At 40.4% G+C, this 21,461-nt stretch overlaps 1 protein-coding gene across 11 annotated transcripts in view; it reads left to right on the plus strand.

The window, feature by feature from the left end:
• Nucleotides 1–21,461, plus strand: part of LOC129695547 (multiple PDZ domain protein) — a 168,382-nt gene that overhangs the window by 60,284 nt on the left and 86,637 nt on the right. For 10 of the 11 annotated variants that reach the window (XM_055632583.1, XM_055632584.1, XM_055632594.1 and 7 more), the window contains 8 exons: nt 798–944; nt 2,994–3,164; nt 7,695–7,778; nt 10,997–11,182; nt 11,392–11,601; nt 14,742–14,867; nt 17,077–17,208; nt 19,035–19,161. In XM_055632583.1, the coding sequence (XP_055488558.1) occupies nt 798–944; nt 2,994–3,164; nt 7,695–7,778; nt 10,997–11,182; nt 11,392–11,601; nt 14,742–14,867; nt 17,077–17,208; nt 19,035–19,161 (1,183 nt within the window). The remainder of the gene's footprint in view (nt 1–797; nt 945–2,993; nt 3,165–7,694; nt 7,779–10,996; nt 11,183–11,391; nt 11,602–14,741; nt 14,868–17,076; nt 17,209–19,034; nt 19,162–21,461) is intronic. The other variant, XM_055632585.1, reaches the window with a different exon arrangement.

The following is a 21,461-nucleotide window of genomic DNA, read 5'->3' on the forward strand; positions in this document are numbered from 1 at the left end:
CGCCTAAAAATCACCTCAGTGGGACAGGCCCATTAGCCCAGTCGCCGGTTTTTCAGTGACATGCTACGACTGTGACAGTTGCCTAAAAAAATTGCGTAGTGGGACAGGCCCTTTAAACTACCACAGTTCTTTAATGATTCTCATCGTTAGCTACATATTAATTTCATTCTACCTATTTCCAATCGGAACTTGTCATGAACTGTAACCACTAGCTTCAACCCTCTTCTCGCTCACTGTCTTAGGCTGAGCAGACTATTCACAAACATGGAATTCCATTTGATTTGGACTTAAGGATTTGACCCCATCTGCTCTGTCACTAAGACCATCCATTTCCTGCTCTGTCATTGTAACATATTGATGCAGTAATTCTTACTTATTTCCAGTCATCTTCCCTTTTTCCATCCATAAAACTGAACTTGTTCAAAACTGAGGGCCTAACCCCATGGTCAAGTCAAGTGTCAAATGAGTTTATTGTCAGTGAATACTGATCCACTTTGACTACTTGTTTCAGTGACAAAAGCATAGATTGTTGCACAGTTAACAGCCTCTAGATTCTCTGGATGTGAATAAATATATGAAAATCGAGGAATAGAGGGGAATGGAGAAATGGCACAGAGGAGGAGTTGTGGCTAGCCTCGGTGCCTATTTCTTTTTTTTGCAATCTGGGACATATATTCCTTTGACACACAACTTTAAACTGTTATTTCAATCCACTAATTCATTTTTGTATAGAATTTAGAGAAAAAGAACAATTCTAGCACTCATCTAAATCTATCAAGCCTTTCACTTATTTTCAGGTGACACAAGTAACAAAGTTCAGTGAAAGCAGTGGCCTGGGCATAAGTTTGGAAGCCACAATTGGGCATCATTATATTCGTTCTATTCTACCTGAGGGCCCTGTGGGGCGCAATGGCAAATTATTCGGTGGAGATGAGTTATTGGAGGTAAGCAGTAATTTGATCTCCAGTTTGTTGGAATGATAACCTAGTGTTCACTGGATTTTCACTATCAATTATATACTTTTATGACTTTTTCTTGGAAGAAGAAAATCTAATATTTAATTTTTTTTTTGGAATATTCAGCTTTTTTTTTCTAATAGAGAATGTGAGGTTAAAGTCGAGGATCGTTCCAAACTTTTCTCAGATATGCCCTTTTACTACTGACTTTCCCTACAAGCAAATGCTACAATTCATGGGGGGAGGCGTAAAGGGGGAAATGTTAAGGTCCAGCTATGAAGCGACAGGTCTTCATAGCGTCTTGGATCTTCTTTATTACTTTCCAGCCTCTGTCTCTACCGCCACCCTCCCCTCCTAAACTGGCTCCATCTCTTCCTTTGTGTTTCTCTTTTTATTGGTCACCCATCAGGCACTGTATTATGGCTCCACTCCTTTTGTTCTATCTGCCCATCATCTCCTTCCTCACCCAATTCTTCTTACCACCTGCCAGACCTTGCCATCTCTATACTGGCTCACTCCACTCTATGCAGTCTCAACCCAAACCATTGACCATACCTCTACCTCCACGGGTGCAGCCTGACCTGTTGAATTCCTCCAGCAGTTTGGTTTGGTTCCAGTAAACAAACTGCTTACATCCTCTGTGGTCTCTTGTGTCTTTAGGATCTGTAATTTCCTGGTTTCAATTCAATTCAATTTATTTGTCATTTGGACCCCTTGAGGTCCAAACGAAATGACGTTTCTGCAGCCATACATTACAAACAAATATACCCAAGACACAACATAATTTACATAAACATCCATCACATCACTGTGATGGAAGGCCAAAAAATCTTTTTATACTTGTTTTATACATGTTTCCATTCTCAATCACTTTCTTTCACTTGTTTATAAGCAAAGGCATAGGCTCTGAAATGGCACCTATCTGCATCTGTGAGGTGTTTTTTGACATGTGCATTCTAATTGTAATTTAGTCAAATGGATGTGGTAACATAAAACCCTAAGGGCATGACATAGGTGCAGAATTAGGCCATTTGGCCCATCGAGTCTATTCCATCATTCGATCTATGTTTTCCTCTCAACACCATTCTCTCCCCATAACATTTGACGCCCATACTCATCAAGACCATCAAACTCCACTTTAACATCGCCCAATAACTTGGCCTCCACAGTCATCTGTGGCAAATCCACAGGTCCACCACCCTGACCATAGAATCTCCATTCCAAGTTATGTCCTTTTATTCTGTTGCTATGGCCTTGGTTGTAGTCCCTCCCACTACCCTAAACATTCTCTCCACATCCACTCTAGCTTGGCCTGGACGTTGAAGTGGTTTGCAGAGGCTGAATGTAAATGATAGTGTAGATTGGACATCATTTTCTGGAAGTAGTCGGCACAACTAACTTGGGCTGCTCATGCAAGAAATGCAAATGTCACTGTAAATTTTGTTTTACACATGTTTCAAGTGGTCCATGATACTTTTGAGACGAGGGAAGGGTATAATTAGTGGGTTTGAATATATCAAACACCATTAATGACAGCTTTTGATCCTCATTCAGCATTTTGTTTTGGAGGTGTGCTAATGAAATCTAATTATATTAATTTTACTGAATGGTTTAATAATTTATCTACCTGATCCATTTGCCATGGGAAGTATTTCTGATGCACTTGAAACAATATATAGGAGTTATCCAATATAGCAATCATTTTGGAACTGGAACATAAATTCACAAGTGTTATATGCTAAATGCACAGTTGCAATTTCCTCCATAGTATTGGAGAAATCCCTAACATCATTCCGTATCCTTTTGACCATCTTTCATTGTTCTTGCTTTTGTTGTTTTGTTTTAGTTAAAATTAAACAATAATATCAAGAATGTTAATACGATTGTTGAATTGTTTGCATAGTGATAACGCAAATTTAAAACATTAAGTTAACTTGGCGAGGAGGGAATGTTATCTCAAAATAATTAATATTCTAGTTAAACATGTTTAACTTTAATTCAAATTTTATCAAGGACTCATTGTTCTCTGCATTTTAGGTGAATGGTATACCACTCCTTGGTAAGAATCATAAAGATGTTGTCAGTATTCTAAAGGACCTGCCTATCAGTGTCACCATGGTCTGCTGCCATCCCATCCTTGAGATCAAAATGGAAACTGATATTAATAATGTGGTTTCCAAAGAAGAACCTGTTCAAGCAAATGAAGAGGTATTGTAGTGATGGTATCTAACACAATATTCTCTATTGTTAAAATGGTATTTTTGAATTTTCCAATGATAGAAATGTTCGCTTCACTTTGTTGGCTTTTGTTTTTATGATAATGGATCATGTAGAATTAAACTTGTATGTTGTGGCTTCAAAATAAGTCTTCCAGTACAAAACTGCCAGGTCACATCGTTCACATGAGTAATTGGAATGCAAAGTTTGGATTATTAGCTTCTATTAATAACTGGTTGCCGCGGGAGGTCGAGTGTTTTGTTGATAAAGTTGGTGATATATTAATTTGATGATCGTTTGTTTGTAAACTGTCAACATAGGCAGTCTTTGATTGTGTTTATACTCTGTATGTTTATTTTTATTTTTTGGATAAAAGTATTTGTATAATTTAAAAAAAAAAGAGAAAATCAACAAGCCTTTGATAATGCGAATGCCATGGATCCTGATCCTGCTGGCATGATAAGTGCATGATTTGACGTACAATACTATCATGTTTAGCACAATGAACTTTATTGAATTAAGGGAAAATACATATTACAACAAAATTAAACAAAATTTATAGAAAACTGTGCAACCGCTCAAAGTCCTCTGACTCCATCATAGAAACATAGAAAATAGGTGCAGGAGGAGGCCATTCGAGCAAGCACCGCCATTCATTATGATCATGGCTGATCATCCCCAATCAATAACCCGTGCCTGCCTTCTCCCCATATCCCTTGATTCCACTAGCCCCTAGAGCTCTATCTAACTCTCTTAAATCCATCCAGTGATTTGACCTCCAATGCCCTCTGAGGCAGGGAATTCCACAATTTCACAACTCTCAGGGTGAAAAAGTTTATTCTCACCTCAGTCTTAAATGGCCTCCCCTTTATTCTAAGCCCCTGGTTCTGTACTTGCCCAACATTGGGAACATTTGTCCTGCATCTAGCTTGTCAAGTCCTTTTATAAGATAACCCCTCATCCTTCTAAACTCCAGTGAATACCAGCCTAGTCTTTTCTATCTTTCCTCAAATGACAGTCCCGCCATCCCAGGGATCAATCTCTTGAACCTACGCGGCACTGCCTCAATCACAAGGATGTCCTTCCTCAAATTAGGAGTCCATCAGCAAGTTAAAATGGCTAACAATACATATTCTGGCAGTCAAATCTGGATTAAGATATAGGCACAGGTGAACATTTCTTTTGCAGTGGGACTGAGAGCTGGAAGCAGCATCAAGTGATGGAGTTGCATTTGTGCTTTTGTTGTCTAGCCACATCTAAGGGCGACTAACAACTAATTATTTGCCATTTCCTTTCAAGTCTGACATTCTTGGACTTGAGAAAGAATCGATGAATAGTGCACAGGAGGAGTGGTTTGACTGAGAGAAATAGGGAATAAGAGCATCAAAGCTACATGACAAAAAGCTGGAGTAACAGCGGGACAGGCAGAGGAGAGAAGGAATGGGTGACGTTTTGGGTGGAGACCCTTCTTCAGACTGAAAGTCACAGGAAAGGGAAACTAGAGCTATAGACGATGATGCAGAGAGATAAAGAACAATGAATGAAAGATATGCAAAAAAGTTACAATGGTAAAGGAAACAGGCCATTGTTAGCTGTTTGTTGGGTGAAAACGAAAAGCTGGTACGACTTGAGTGGGGGAGGGATAGAAAGAGAGGGAATGCTGGGGTTACCTGAAGTGAGAGAAATCAAAATTCATACCACTGGGCTGTAAGCTGCCCAAGCGAAATATGAGATGCTGTTCCTCCAGTTTGCATTTAGTCTCACTCTGACAATGGAGGAGACCTAGGACAGAAAGGTCAGTGTGTGAATTGGAAGGAGAATTAAAGTGTTTCGCAACGGGGAGATCAGGTAGGTTCAGGCAGACTGAGTGAAGGTGTTCAGCAAAACGATCACCCAGTCTACGTTTGGTCTCGCCGATGCATAAGTCCACATCTTGAACAACGGATACAGCAGATGAGGTTGGAGGAGGTGCAAGTGAATCTCTGCCTAACCTTCTTCTTCTTTTGTGTGGCGTGCACAGCCTAAAGTTGTTGGACAACTTGTTCTATTTGATCTTCCGTTTGTGCACGTCGAGTTGATTGCATTAGTCGAAACAGGGCGGACCACGTGAAGGTTGCAATCTTCCACCCCTCTGCCTAACCTGAAAGGACTATTGGGGTCCCGGGACAGAGTTGAGGGAGGAGGTATAGGGACAGGTGTTGCATCTCCTGCGGTTGCAGAGGAAGGTACCTGGGGAGGGGGTGGTTTGGGTAGGAAGGGATGAGTTAACCAGGGAGTTGCAGAGGGAATGGTTTCTGCAGAAGATAGAAATGGATGGAGATGGGAAGATGTGATTAGTGTTGGGATTTTGTTGTGAGGTGGCGAAAATGTTGAAGGATTATGTGTTGAATGCGACGGCTGATGGGGTGAAAGGTAAGGACTAGGGGAACACTGTCTTTGTTGCGACTATGGATAGGGGAGCAATGGCAGAGCTGTGGAGTACTGAGGAGATACAAGTGAGGGCCTCATTTATAATGGGAGAGGGGAACCCCCGTTCCCTAAAGAATAAGGACATCTCGGATGCCGTGGTATGGAACACCTCATCTTGGGTGCAGATAGAAACATAGAAACACAGAAATTAGGTGCAGGAGTAGGCCATTCGGCCCTTCGAGCCTGCACCGCCATTCAATATGATCATGGCTGATCATCCAACTCAGTATCCCGTACCTGCCTTCTCTCCATACCCCCTGATCCCCTTAGCCACAAGGGCCACATCTAACTCCCTCTTAAATATAGCCAATGAACTGGCCTCAACTACCCTCTGTGGCAGAGAGTTCCAGAGATTCACCACTCTCTGTGTGAAAAAAGTTCTTCTCATCTCGGTTTTAAAGGATTTCCCCTTTATCCTTAAGCTGTGACCCCTTGTCCTGGACTTCCCTAACATCGGGAACAATCTTCCTGCATCTAGCCTGTCCAACCCTTAAGAATTTTGTAAGTTTCTATAAGATCCCCTCTCAATCTTCTAAATTCTAGAGAGTATAAACCAAGTCTATCCTCCTACTGAACGTCCACAGTAAAGATGCAGCGTAGAAGGAGGAATTGGGAGTAGAGGATGTAGTCTTTGCAGGAACCAGGGTGGGAAGATGTGCAGTCGAGATTAGTTGTGGGAGTCAGTTGGTTTGTAATAGATGTCAATCGATATTCTATTTCCTGTGATGGAGATTGTGAGATCAAGAAAGTGGAGGGAGGTGTTCGAGATGATCCAGGTAATTTTAAGTGCAGGATGAAAATTGGTGGTGAAGTTGATGCAGTCCATGAGTTTGCATGGGTGCAGGAGGTAGCAGTGTCACAGTCGTCAATGTAACGGAGATAGAGTTCGGGAATAGAGCCAGTGTACGCCTGGAACAGGGATTGTTCAAAGCACCCTGCAAAGAGACAGGCATAGCTGGGGCCCAAGGACCTGGGGCTCCTTTGACTCCTAAGGGGTAGGAGGTGAAGGAGAAGTTGTTAAGGGTGAGGACCAGCTCCGCTAAGCGGAGTAGAGTATTAGTAGAGGGTAATTTGATGGTTTTGCAGTCGAGGAAGAAAGGTCTTCCTGGTGGGGGATGGTGGTGTAGAGTGACTGAACGTCCACAGTAAAGATGAGGAGGTGGGGGCTCAGAAAGCGTAAAGCCCCTGTCCCACGATGCGAGTTCACCCAAGAGCTCTCCCGAGTTTTAAAAAATAAATCAAACTCGTGGGGTACGTCGGAGCTCATGGATATCTCGTAGCGGCTCATAACGGTAACGGCAGGTACTCGGGAAACGTGGAAACTCGTGAAGTTTTTTCAACAGTGTGAAGAATTTCCAAGAGTAAAACAATCGTGATGAAGTACCACAAGTTTGATTTTTTTTTTTAAACTCGGGGAAAGCTCTTGGGTGAATTCGTATTGTGGGACAGGGGCTTTAGTCATTAAAGAAACGAAGGGCATGCGAGGTATTTTGGACATAGGTCGGGAGAGATTGGACCAGGGAGGATAGGATGGAGTCGAGGTACTGGAAATCATTTTAGTGGGACAAGAGCGAGCAGAAACAAGAAGCCAGGGCAGTTATGTTTATAGATTTATTTGGTTTAAACCAGCATCTGCAGTCCCTTCCCACACATCAAGGCTACATGTATAGCTGTTCCACAAGAAATGAGACGATTAAATTAAATTTAATTTTATTGATCTATCAGGTCATTAAAGATCTGAAAGATATTTTGTATGGTCATTAAGCTAAAATATGTTGCTTCATCTCGGAAGTACCCAATATTTTTTTTTTCTCATTGTATCTTCTACCCACTGCCTGATTTTGTAAAACCATTGCAAATACATATCTTATTTACGTAATTACTAAATAAACTTTTTTTTAATTGGTTCTTCAGTTTCATCCAACTACAGTACGTGCTTTATGTTTTAAAATTATGGTAAAATAAGTGTTTGTATTTGCAATTTCTATCTTGGTGTGCAGTTTGTCAGTAAAAATAAGTAATTCAAATGAATATATTGTAATCATTTTCTAGGTATTAGAATTTCTTCCTTCTTCAGCAACTCTGGCTTGGAGTAGTGATCAAGAGGAACCTGTTGGTGACAAAATGTTTTTACAGGTACTGTTTCTGTTTTGAATTTGATTTAAATTAATATTGAATCCGTCTATATCCGAAACTTGGTTATGACATCATGATAGGTTCAGGCAAGAGTCGACAGACAAGTAATAGAAAAAAACCCAGAAAATGATGGAAGAACTAAGCCAGTCGAACAGCATTTGTGGAAGGAGAAACCAATCAATGTTTTAATTCGAAAACCCTTCCACAGAACTGGGGACATAGTGGAAGAGTTATATTTTCCAAACACAGCTAGTTGGTGGAGCGTGGTGCGAAGTTCTGACCATTAAGATTACATTTTAGAGTTGGGAAAGACACATTAGCATGTTATGAGAATGTATGTATATGAAATTATAAGAATGCAGTTTATCTAAAGTTGGAAATTTCAGTGTTGATTTCAGAAATTTGCAAAATGCCCTCAGGAAAGATTCGATGTAACTCTGCAAAGTGCTCACTCTATCATGCGTGCAGTGCATCTGCAAGGATTTTAAATAATTAAAGTGAAAATGTTTTGGAGTTAAATTATCCTCGAGATTTCACTGAACACTCTTTCAAAATCTTTCCTGACTGTAAATAAAAACTAATGTGCATCTCTTTTTTGCTTAGACCCCTTCAAATGAAAAGAAACTAAACCAATACATTTATCTTCTTGCCAGAGCTGTTGAATTGAACACCAAATTTCTGAAGGATTGGTCCATTTTCATAATCATAAATACTTTATTAGCCAAGTATGTTTTGCTTCATACGAGGAATTTGATTTGCCGTACAGTCATACCAATAAAATGCAACAAAACACGCAAAAATACATTTTAACGTAAACATCCACCACAGTGACTCTTCCACATTTCTCACTGTGATGAAAGGCGAAAAAAAGTTCAATCTCTTCCATTCTTTGTTCTCCCACTTTCGGGGGCCTCGAGCCTTCTGTTGATGGGGTGCTCTTGACTTCCGTAGCCGGCGGCAGGCCCTCCATGTTGGGGCGATCATGCTCCTGCATCGGGGGGAAATCTCGGCTCCCCATGCGCCGGGCGATCTACCCAGGTCAGGGCTGGTCCTAACCTGCGACTGGAGCTTCCCGACATCAGCCTCTACCTGAGACTGCGGGCTCCTCGATGGTGAAATCTGCAGGCCACAGTTGGAGCGTCGATCCCAGGCAAGGGATCGCAGGCTCAGATGGTAAGTACACGGCGCCGTGGTGGGGCCCAAAGTCAGTATTGATCAAGGCCTCCAGCTTCATGATGTTTGGCCGCAGAGCAACTGGAGATACGATCCAGAAAACAATCACACCTCCGGCAAGGTGAGAGGTTGAAAAAAAGATGGAATTGAAGACCTCGTGGGGAGATGGCCACGGAGGAGGTTACTATTCAGGACCACCTGGGGGATCAAAAAGCTTTCATTGGATGAATGGAAATGCTGGGAAAACTCTTAAGACTTCTGAGAGGATCAGAGGGCTGTGTGAGAACACAGAAGATTAGGAGGTTAGAAGCATCTCGGACTGTACACTGCAGGTCCAGGGTGAAATAGACAAACTTGATCCAACGGTTATTAAAGTCTATCATCTCCCTGCCGTTTTGCAGAATCTTGCGCTCTCATGGACCATCACATCTAGTCTATTAAGCAGTGATTAAAATTGGGATCATTCTGATTGCAGCCAAACAACTGTTTAATTGCGATTCATGTTAAATTCCTTGGAACGCTGTTTCCATTTGTAAAAACTCAGGATCTCTCATGTTTATCACTTTCACATCTTGCCTCCTGCCCTCTCTTTAAAATTGTCCTCTTTATTTTACATTGTTTTTCTTGGTTCTATATACTAAAATCTTATCAAATTATACTTCCATGTTAAACTGCATCTGCTGTGCCTAAAAAGAGACACAGAGTGCTGGAGGAACTCGGCTGACCAGGCAGCATCTCTTGGAGAGCACGGACAGCACTTTGTATCTTTTTTGTAAACCAACATCTGCAGTTCCTTGTTTCTGGGATATCTATATCCTCTTCAAGCCTAACAATGTCTTCCTCCCTGTTTATCATGTGTAGTGCCATCTACAAATTTTGATATTGTCTCCTGTACACACAAGCTTAAATCATGAATAAATGAATGAATCAATAAGTTTATTGGCCAAGTATGTACACATACAAGGAATTTGTATGTGTACGCTCGCAAGTAACAACATGACATACAGTAAACAATTAAGGATAAAACATTGAAACATTAAGAATAAAACATTATAGTTTAAACATGTGAATTAAATTAAATACCAGAGCAAAAGGAGGTTACAGACTTTTGGTAATAGAGTAGAGCTACTGCTTGTGGGGAAAAAAAAAGCTGTTTTTATGTCTGGCTGTGGCGGCTTTGACAGTCCGGAGTCGCCTATCAGAGGTAAGTGCTTCAAAGTGTTTGTGGCCAGGGTGAGAGGGGACAGAGATGATTTTATCCGCTCGCTTACTGGCCCTTGCAGTGTACAGTTCGTCAATGGAGGGAAGGTTGCAGCCCAATTCCTTCTCGGTTGATTGAACAATTCGCTACAGCCTCCAGATGGGCCAAACCAGACCATGATGGAGAAGATGAGGACAGACTCTACGATGGTAGTATAGCATTGGACCATCTTTGCCTGTGGCAGATTGTGTTTCCTCAGCTGCCGCAGGAAGTACATCCTCTGTTAGGCCTTTTTAACAGTGGAGTCGATGGTGGCCCCCCATTTAAGGTCCTTTTGATTTCCAAAAGGTCATGACTTTTGATTTCCTGTCCTTAAGACACTTTCTTATCCATATTGCTGTCGGCCCTTTTATTCCAAAAGCCTTATTTTATTTGTTATGGAGAAAAAACGCATGGAAACAGGCAAACCAGTCCATGTCAACATTTGGTTATATCTGGTTACCCATTCACATTAATCTTACATTAGTCCCACTTTTTATTCTGTCCAATTATCACCAGCTCTCCCTCGATTCAATCACTCGCCTACATACTGCTGGCAATTTAGGGTAGCCAATTAATCTACCAACTTGCACATTTTTGAATGTGGGTCGAAACCAGAGCCACCAGACATAACCCACACAGTCACTCTCCACATAGCTAGCACTGGAGGTCGGAGTTGAACTAAGGTCTCCGGTACCATACGGCAGTGACTCTACTAGCTGCATCAATGTGCCACCCTTTGATAAACTTATTGTGTGGCATGTATATACATTTTGAATTTTTCTTTTTTCAAATGTTTTTACAGATGCACACTGATAATGAATTCACATCAACCTCTGAGGCAGAAAACGGTGCTGTGGTTGACATGGACAGAGAGCAGAGTTGTGTGGATGCACAAGGATCTCAACTAGCTATGTGGGAAGCTGAAATCCAAAACATCGAATTGGAGAAAGGTAGTTCTGGGCTTGGTTTCAGCATTCTGGATTATCAGGTAGGTAATAATAATCTGCTCACTGTTGTATGACACATCCTTCCAGATTTTAAGCTGTCAATTATTAAATTCTGCATATATTTTTCAAGGGAAATGCAATTTATATAGAGATGTACTTGAACGCGTGTACTAAAGGGTAAATCTGTGGCGATTTCAAACAAAGGAGATTTTTGGCTTCAACGATAACATTTTTGCACCTAAAATCACAGGATCCAGTTGACCCACTTCGGACAGTCATTGTGATACGGTCATTAGTACCGAGTGGTGTGGCTGAACTAGATGGTAGACTTCTTCCAGGAGATCGACTCATGTTTGTTAACCAAATTAACCTGGAGAATGCTACTCTTGAGGAAGCTGTTCAGGCGCTGAAAGGTGCATCAGGAGGCAGCGTTCGAATCGGAGTAGCCAAGCCTTTGCCGGTAAGTTTGTACTTGAAAGGTTTTGATATGTGTCAATGAAATGTGAATTGTGGCAATTCTTCAGTGCATGGGTAACCAACCCTGTTTTCGCAGTGGAAACAAATCTGATATTTTGCATTTGACTTTTGTATTTGCGAGGATCGTTAAAAATTCATGATCCATCCCATAGTTTGATGGGTCCCACTGAAAAGTTCCCATGGGCCTCATATTTGTTATTTGTTGATGTATGCTTTTTTTTAACATTGCAGTTTGGGAAAAAATATCCCATAATATTCATGTAGTTTAATTATTTATTCAAGTGTTCTTACAAGATGGATTGGAATACAAATTGGGTACTCAAACCTAATGGAGTATTTCAGGAAATAAGACTTCTGTAATTCGGCATCAGATACTAAATCCCATCCAACCAAAGTGAACATTTCAACCAGATTTAAGATACCATATTTCCCGGCAATGAAGACTCACCTGCGTCGAAGACGCACCCCCATTTTTAGTTGCTAAATTTTGAAAAAAGGCTGGCAGGACATAGAATTTGTCACGCTCAAAAAAAATGAAATTATAAAAAATTAAAATAAAGAAAGTAACAATTCAATTTGCCTAAGGCTTCCAGATATCCTCCATTCTAAATGACTGAATGGGTGGGGGGTGGAGAGTGACCGCATGTGGAGAGATGGTGGGAAAAACGGGAGCACATCGGGACAAGTTGAATCAGTTGTGATCTTATTGAATGACAATACTAGTTTAAGGGATCAATTGTGGTTACTCGCGCTAACACAGGAGTAACAGGAGTAAGCTCCACTGCCCGCTGTCCTGTTATTCATTGCCCACTGACCCGCTCCACTCTATGATCTCTGCTCTAGAGTTGGTCCCCTCACTGTCCGGTCTCCGAGCCAGGTCAAAAATGGGGATAACGAGAATTTAAAAACTAATAACAACAGCTTTTGTGCGCGTCTGTTGACAAGGCAGCAGCATTCTTATTCTCTCTGTTATTCTCACTTGACCGACAATCGCCACAAACCTCCAAAGCATGTCCCCATGCAAATTTACATTGAAAGACATGGACCGGGCAGTGAATGCCATGCAGTGTCACCTAGCACAGCAAGTGAGGCCATGTCCTGCTCCCGCAGCCGTCGGAATTGAAGGATTTGTGGGAAGCGGCTGACACGAGCGAGGTGTTCAGAGGGAGAGCACTGCCAGAGGTGAGCGGGCCGGCAGAAGGTACTGAGGTGGCGACCGGTTCCACTGTTCGGTCCCAGTGGCCGCTTGCAGCCACCCGACCTACTTCCCTACCCGGCCACAATGCACCCGGAGCGCCGCGGCAGCGGTGAATAATTTGCTGGCATGATTCCCGACTCCCTCCTTCTCAACGCTCCTGCCCATGCTGACCCGGGCCAGACTCCCCACATGCTGTGAAAGGAACTCTTTCCCCCCCCACCCCCAGCGTGTTTTTCAGCCACTTCCCACTTTACAGCCGCTTCCCATCAGCTGCCAGCAATGGGAACATTCTTGATGTTGCTGTACTGAGAGATAACCAAGTCTATTTTTCTTGGCTAACAACCTAACCTCCGGCCTCCAAGACGCAGGTAAATTTTTGTGCCTTATTTTTAGGTAAAAATAGAGCCTTCATTGCCGGAAATACGGTACATGTCAATCAATTGTATATTTTGTTCAAGGTACCATTTTGTACTCTTTAGTACTCTGATATTGTACCGTTTACATGAAGCTGCTTTGGATGCTGAAGCTGCCACAGTCACCAGGAAAATGTTGCTGGTATCCACACCTTACTGTACTGTTAAGAAATTATTGTGGATAGGTGTAATTTCAAGAAAATAGCTAATTTTACTCTGCTTTGATTTTAAAACTGGAAATGATCACTGATTCAGTAGTTACTTTATTCCAGAAGACTGATCTTCCAAAGATTGCATCTAAGCAGATTCCAATGAGGTTCTGAAATTGTAATTTCTTGCAATATTTAAGTTGAACATTTTGCTATAACCTATTAAGCAGCAGAAGAAAAGATGAATAGAGCTGATAGTTATTGGAGCATTGGGTTGTGTTTGTTAAATTTTAATTGTGTTGTGAAGATAAATGGGCAGAAACACAGTATTTTGTTGTGTTGTACTGTATGTTGTCTCTGAACAAATGCTGGAAAATTGTATGTTTTTTACCTTTTAATCATGTAGCTGGTTGGGAGATTTTAAATGTGGACTTATTTTCTTTTCCGTCTTTGCATAAATAACTGATTTTTTTAATGACTAAATCGTAATTTACTTAAAATCAAATTAAATTATATGTACTGTATTCAATTTTGAGATGCCTTGCCCCTTTATTGTTTGGTGCAGTTTCTTTTAAGACATTGAAACTGCTAAATAAACTGACAAGAAGCAGCATGTATTGTGGGGAGGCACATGAGAATTCAGATGTTGAGTCTGGAGCAGAAAACTTGTGCTTGAATAATGTTGTTTTTATTTACTTATGTATCAAGAATTTCCAACATATCCAATTTAATGGAGCACATTTTTATGTGATGCAGTTCATTTAATCTCAATAAGACCAGGCCATTACAAATTTTTATTGAAAACTATGATATCCTCAATAAAAAGCTTTCTCGAAAATTAACACAAAGTCTTCCAAAGTCTTGGGATGGCTTGGTGGTGCAGCGATAGAGTTGCTGCCTTACAACGCCACAGCCCCGGGTTTGATCCTGACTACAGGTGCTATCTGCACAGGCTTTGTACTCTCCAAGATCTTCGGTTTCCTCCCGCACTCCAAAGATGTACAGGTTTGTAGGTTCAAGAAGGAACTGCAGATGCTGGAAAATCGAAGGTAGACAAAAATGCTGGAGAAACTCAGTGGGTGAGGCAGCATCTATGGAGCATCTAAGGAAATTTCCTTTGCTCCATAGATGCTGCCTCACCTGCTGAGTTTCTCCAGCAGGTTTATAGGTTAATGGCTTGGTATGAATGTAAAATTGTCTCTAGTATGTGTAGGATAGTGTTAATGTGCGGGGATCACTGGTTGGTGCGGACTTGGTGGGCTGAAGGACCTGTTTCCGCTTTGTATATCTTAACTAAACTAACAATAGAATTTCAGTTATACAAATCCGCTGCGTGTGATATACGCAAACTTCACTCTTTCAGCAGTTTTCTCCAGAGGATGGAGATGTGCCTACTAATGAAGAATCCATACTCTCATTTGATCAACCTTGTGATGGTGTTGAGGAGGAAGCTGCCGATGCTGCTGTCTTTCATGCAGAGTTAGCAATGGTTAGTTGATACTCCTTTGTGAGGTGTTCATAAGCGCATCTTCATAACTATGCTTTTCTGCCTACTAACTGGTTCGTTCAAGTTCACATTTATTGTCACTTAACCAATTAAAACTGGCATTATAGATCTGCTAACTGTATAAATAATTGTTGAAACCTAAGATCAAGGGGGAAGGAGTTCATCAGCACAAAAATTAATCCACAATTCGATATAATGTTTAATAGAGAGCAACTGGTATAATACGAGTCATTCTAGCTGGCACTTTTATGCAGAATATATTGGCTTTGTGAGGAGTGCAGCATATGTTTACCAGCCTGATATATGGATTTTAAAGATTAAATAATAAAGTGTGATTACAGAAACATTGGGAATCTATAAGAGGATATGTTGTAAAAGTTGAATGACATTTTCAATTTATCCTCTGGATTAGAGAGGAACTTGGAGTGAGAGCGGGAGCAATCCTTTGTCATGTCCCTCATAATAATGAAGAGGCACTGCTAGATGGATAACAGGTGTAAATGTATAAATTAAAAAGCAGAACCACAATAAAGTTAATCTCTATTTTATTACCTGAAATACATGAAGATTTACCTGGGAGTTTAAAGAGTCTGTCCCACTTATGCGACCTTTACAGGCGACTGCAGGCACCCGTCATAGGTCGCCGAAATGTTCAAGATGTTAAAAATTCAGCGGCGACCAGAAAGACGCTACGACGCTTTGGAAACCTCTCACGACCATACAGGCTGTATGGTCGTGAGAAGGCTCCTATGGTCGTGAGAGGTCACCCGCGACATGTCGCCTGTATGGTCGTGAGAGGTCTCCAAAGAGTCGTAGCGTCTTTCTGGTCGCCGGCAATAAAGTTCAATGTTCTTCCCCTTTGCTCTCCCTCGCTCTGGGCAGTCAAAGCCCCTGCAGCAGGCGGTCGAAGCACCGTCGGGGTGATCAAAACTCCCGTGTCGGGGTGGTTGAAACTCTGTTCACCATGGAGCTCCCGAGTCAGCCTCTTCTTACAATGTTAAAGTCCACAGGCCCCGTGGTTGAAACTTTGATCCCCGGCAAAGGGATCGCAAGCTCCGCGATATTAAAGTCCCGCAGACTCCTGCTGCTTGGAGTGCCGGGTCGGTCTCCAGGAAAGGCCGGCAACTCCACGATGTTAGGCCGCAGTAGGGACGGAGATACCACACAGAAAACATGTGCACTTCCGTCTAGGTAAGAGATTGAAAAAAGTTTCCCCCAACCCCCACCCACCTCCATTTACTTTCCTATTTTCCATGCCAATCAGTCCGAAGAAGGGGCCTGACCCGATACATCACCTAGCCATTCCCTCCACAGAGGCTGCCTGGCCCGCTGAGTTATTCCAATACTTAGTATTTTGTTCAAGGTTCCAGCATCCACAGCTCCTTGTGTCTATCTTCCTAATTATTCTTGAGAAGGTAATACTATGCTGCCACATTCAACAGCTGCCGTCCTTCTGATGATGATATTCCCATTCGATTATAGGGAGCTCTAGGATTTGGATCTAAGAATTATGAAAAAAATATAATACATGTTCAGGTCAGGAAAATGTATGATTTGAAAGTTAGTGGTTTTCCTAACTATACCATACACTTTGTCAACTATTTCACAATTCAATTTAATCAAGTTTCTAACATCATAGAATAAAATATTTATTCATCTTGACTTCATCTTGCATTCCTTGGTGTCCTAACAAACTTTTTACCTCTTCCAAAGCTGTTTAAATTAAGATAAGGGAAATAAAGGGAAGCTATTCCTCTGTGAGATTCCATGTCAGGAAATCAATTTATGTTACATCTGACTATTGAAATTGTGTAAATGAAAATACAAATATTGAACATCCATGCATTTCAGGAGAGTGGGATATTTGCATTGAACAATTTTCTTTCACCATGCACAAACCAGAAGATAATACCAACCAGAGCACATATACAATTGTTACCTGCTTACCATTCTTTTCAATGTATTTGTGATAAAAATTATTCATCTTTGAGTTGAATTACAATCAATACCAGGTCTCATTAGACCCTGATCTTCAACTGTATAGTCTGCTTTGTTTCTCTGAGGTTTCTGACCGATTATGGGAATATTACCCACGTTTAATAGCTTTTTTTGACAATAGATAAAAATAGGTAATTTGTTTTTCTTCCGTGTACATCATGTGCTTCTCTATACATGATTTTTTTTTTTTTAGGTAGAAGCAGCCGAAATTGACTTTGCTGATGAAAAGACATCTGAGGAAGAGGACCTCCATCAGGCCTCCACTGTGGCCATGCATGGCAGTGCATGTAGTGAAGACCTCTCACTTCCATCAATGTTTTACAAGGTATTGAAACTGCTTTGCTCTCATTGAAACTGCCACTATATAAATATACATTTTTAATTAGTATATTGGTCTGATATAAAGAACTATCTTTTAAAATGATTTATTATAAAACCTATTACATTCCAGATGATAGCAGGTGAGGAAGGATCAAACTAGCTTATTGCCTTGCCATTGGTAATGAAAGGAGGAAAGGTGCACATAAAACAAATTAATATTAAGACTAAAGGTGAAGTTAGGTGAAACTCGAAAGAGATTCTGTATTTTATGTTTTGCGGACTGTGAGTGGGTGTTGATCAATGAAGATTATTAGGATAGCACGGAGTAGGATACCTTAGTATAGTTATGCATTTTCTATCCATGCAGGCACTAACACTTGCATCCTGTTAGTATCAGTTTTGCGAATACATTTATTTTCATCCTATATTAGATCTATTCCAAAAGCACGTGCATGCAATCCTTGGGTAAGGGATTATGGATCCAGAAGGATGTTATGTTGAAGTGAAACACCAAGGCGATGAATGCATTGTTTGAAAATATTTCCCAATCTTATTGCGGTCTTTGGTCATTATAGATAATATCTCTCATCAAATGCACCGCATGTTTCTCTCATTGTTGCAAATAATATATCCCTAACAGAAATATTCATCGTTAAAAACTCCTAACATCCTTCTACCCACCTTATCTTCACACATTTATCAAAACTTCAGTTTGGACAGTTCAATTCAATTTATTATTGTTATGTGTACCAAGATACAGTGAAAAGTGTGTTCTGAATGCTGTTTAGTCAAATTATTCTATACATGACTACAATCATGCACAAGCAAAAGAGGAAAATTAGTGCAAGTAAAATTTCATCTGGGATAGCATGCAAAGAGTTGCCACGTTCCAACACCATCATGCAACTTTCAAGTCTCAGATCTCTTTTATGTAAAAAAAAAATTCTAGCATTCAGTTCTCTCAGTCATTGGAGATCCTTTTAAATAATGCAGATGGAATGTATTGTTCCGATTGTTAAAAAGCAGACTTCCCTTTATGTTGATCCCATCCACTAACTGAATTGTTGTGGTCTGGGAGGGTTGGAATCAACTCAGCATTTCAGAAATACTGATGTCACCAGCAACTTACACAACATTCTTCTGCATAAATGCAATTGCAACACAACACCCATCAGATAAATTTGGAATGAAAAGCTAAAATCAGTGGATGATGACATTGAAACGTTCCGATTCTTCTACACAGGGAGAGGATCGCTAGACGTGGCAAATGCAAGTCAGTAAGATGGCACGTGTATAATTTGATTAAAATTGGGATTGAAAATGGATAGGAGATCAGAGGAAAGCAATGCAGTTGAGCCACAGATCATGTGTTAAAGGAGAAAAATGAAAGTATGCTTGAGAAGAAATTGATAAGTGGCTCGAGAGTGGTAGAGGGTGGCACGATAGTTTGGAGCATAATGATCATAGGCAGTTCATAACTGCCAAGAAATTCGGGGCTATTAACTTCTATTTATCATTCCATTGGTGCCTGTTTTATTTGAAAATGACAAGTGTTGTTACTTTACATGGTCTGTTGAGCTGTCTCAGCATTTCTCTTGCCAAGACTGCTCATGAAGTTCAAACGGAGGAACTGCTATAATTTAGGTATTTTCACACAGACAAACCATGTGGGATGAAACAAAATTGCAGCAGATAACTCAAGTAGCAACATGGTGCAAGTGCAAAGATAGATAGTTCTAACTTTCCTTTGACATCATGCTACTTTAAAGCATTCAAATTATTTGAAAGAGCACACCTCAAAGTTGTAAATAAATATTTTCCTTTTTGAAGGATGTACAGGAAAGTTCATTGGGTGATTGCAGTGTATCCTCCATCGAAGAAAATGAAGGGAAACAGATGTCCTTAGCCAGAAGATTTGTGAAAACCATTACCATTGCAAAAGACAACGCTAGTCTTGGTGAGTGCTCAATATCAATTTCTCAAGCCTGCTGCAAAATAAGTGTTTTGCATTAATTAGGTATGTTGCAAAGCGTACCTGAAGCGTCGCTGAAAATCTGCCCCAGCCCGTGTGCTCGATTTTGGCGCCGTTTAGAGGGGGGCGGGTTTAAAACGCGATTTTCTCTAGGCTGTTCAAATCGAGTTTGTTCAGCCTAGTTAATTATTAACGAAAATTCGCTGGTAGGTTCCCTCACATGAGCTATTATTAGTTTTACGAGTTTTTCGTAAGTGCTATAGTAGTTTAAAAATTAACCTCTAAACCCCCGACGGCTCGCAACCAGCTGGGTCTATAGAGCAGAAATCTGAAGGGTAGCAGTATATTTTTACATTAAAAAGGGCTTCTTAAGATCACTTTATACAAAGTTTAATATTGCGAGTAGCTAATTTTGGGCCCATTATATCCCGCAGTATTTTTCTGGGCATTTGAGGGCACAAATCTACCGCAATGTGAACGTTCTAAACCAGCGCGTTCACAGGATCCCACTAGAAAGCTGATTTAAAATGGACTTTAATTCACAGCAATTGAACACTAAATTCCTTCCATTTGGCCTATAAATTAATGTAAATGAGATTTAAAAATCATGTTTTATTGTGAATTATTTGTGAATATTATTTGGACACTTAGGCTATTTAAAAATGTTAATCATTTATTAAGAAATGGATAGATGTTTAGATCTAGTAATTGAAGTTTGAAATTAGCTACAAGTGGGTAACTAACTAATTATATGCTTTAATTTCAGGTCATCCGAGTAAGATTATTTTATATTTGTTTCAGAATGGTTCAATCTATGATAACTGAAAATTTCATTCAGTTCTCTTAATTTTTAAGAAGGTTATGTGCTTTTGACTGTTCACGATCACAGCTTTTTTGTTATGTCCATAGAAAATCAATAGGGAACAAGATGCTAATTTCCGAGTATGAAAATGGCCATAACCTTTTAAATACTTGAGATATGAAAGTGAATTAGGTGCCAAATTAAACTTCTTTTTATGCTTTATTTGATGGGATAAATTACAGACTTGATTTTTTAAATCTCAAAATTTTGTAACATTGCTACATTAATCATATTCTTTGAACTCTCTTTGTTTATTATACAGCACAATATTTTATCACTGTTGTGGATTTTTATACTTGCAGATTTTCAGGGTTCTTGGATGGCAATATTACAGCGGTCATATGTTACAATATGCAGAGCAAAGATAGGGCCATTGTACAGAGGAAGCATGAGTGCCACTTCAGGATCTGATGTGTACAACTCGTATGTTTTGCTGGTGAATGGCTGCACTTTGTCTTTGTCTTCAATTAATGGCATTGCAAGATTGTTGCAGACCCAAAATGTATATACGTTCTTTCTCTTAGAGCTATGGTTAGTTTTAAACAAACCATTTACATAGTTTCCCTGATAGATTAATTAATTATAGAAGAGACTAGCTAGAATTTAGAAGATTGAGGGGGGATCTTATAGAAACTTACAAATTTCTTAAGGGGTTGGACAGGCTAGATGCAGGGAGATTCCCGATATTGGGGAAGTCCAGAACAAGGGGTCACAGTTTAAGAATAAGGGGGAAGTCTTTTAGGACTGTATTGAGAAAAACATTTTTCACACAGAGAGTGGTGAATCTGTGGAATTCTCTGCCACAGAAGGTAGTTGAGGCAAGTTCATTGGCTATATTCAAGAGGGAGTTAGATGTGGCCCTTGTGGCTAAAGGGATCAGGGGGTATGGAGAGAAGGCAGGTACAGGATACTGAGTTGGATGATCAGCCATGATCATAATGAATGGTGGTGCAGACTCGAAGGGCCAAATGGCCTACTCCTGCACCTATTTTCTATGTTTACCCACAAACTAGTAGGATTCCAGATTTGATGTTTCACTAGATGTTAACTGACTTCATTTTAAAGATAGGATGTTTACAATAATACTGAAAAATACGCCATGCTTTGAAGTGTACAGACTTTTCTTGGCTGACCAATTTTCTGAGTTATTGGATGTTATTTCTGATAATACACTAAAGAGGGTGGAATTGTAGATAGTGAAGATGGTTGCCAAAAATTGCTGCAGGATCTTGATCAGTTGGCCAGGTAGGTAGCGGAATGGTTGATGGAATTTAATGTAGAGAAATGTAAGATGTTGCATTTTGCGAAGACCAACACTGGCAGGGCGTACACAGTGATTGGCAAGGCACTGGGGGGGTGTTGAAGAGGAGAGTGATCTCGGAGTGCAGCTACATAGTACCTTGAAAGTGGTGTCACTGACAGA

This window comes from Leucoraja erinacea, chromosome 3 (genome assembly GCF_028641065.1).
Source record: "Leucoraja erinacea ecotype New England chromosome 3, Leri_hhj_1, whole genome shotgun sequence".
In the NCBI taxonomy this organism is placed as follows: Eukaryota; Metazoa; Chordata; class Chondrichthyes; order Rajiformes; family Rajidae; genus Leucoraja; species Leucoraja erinaceus.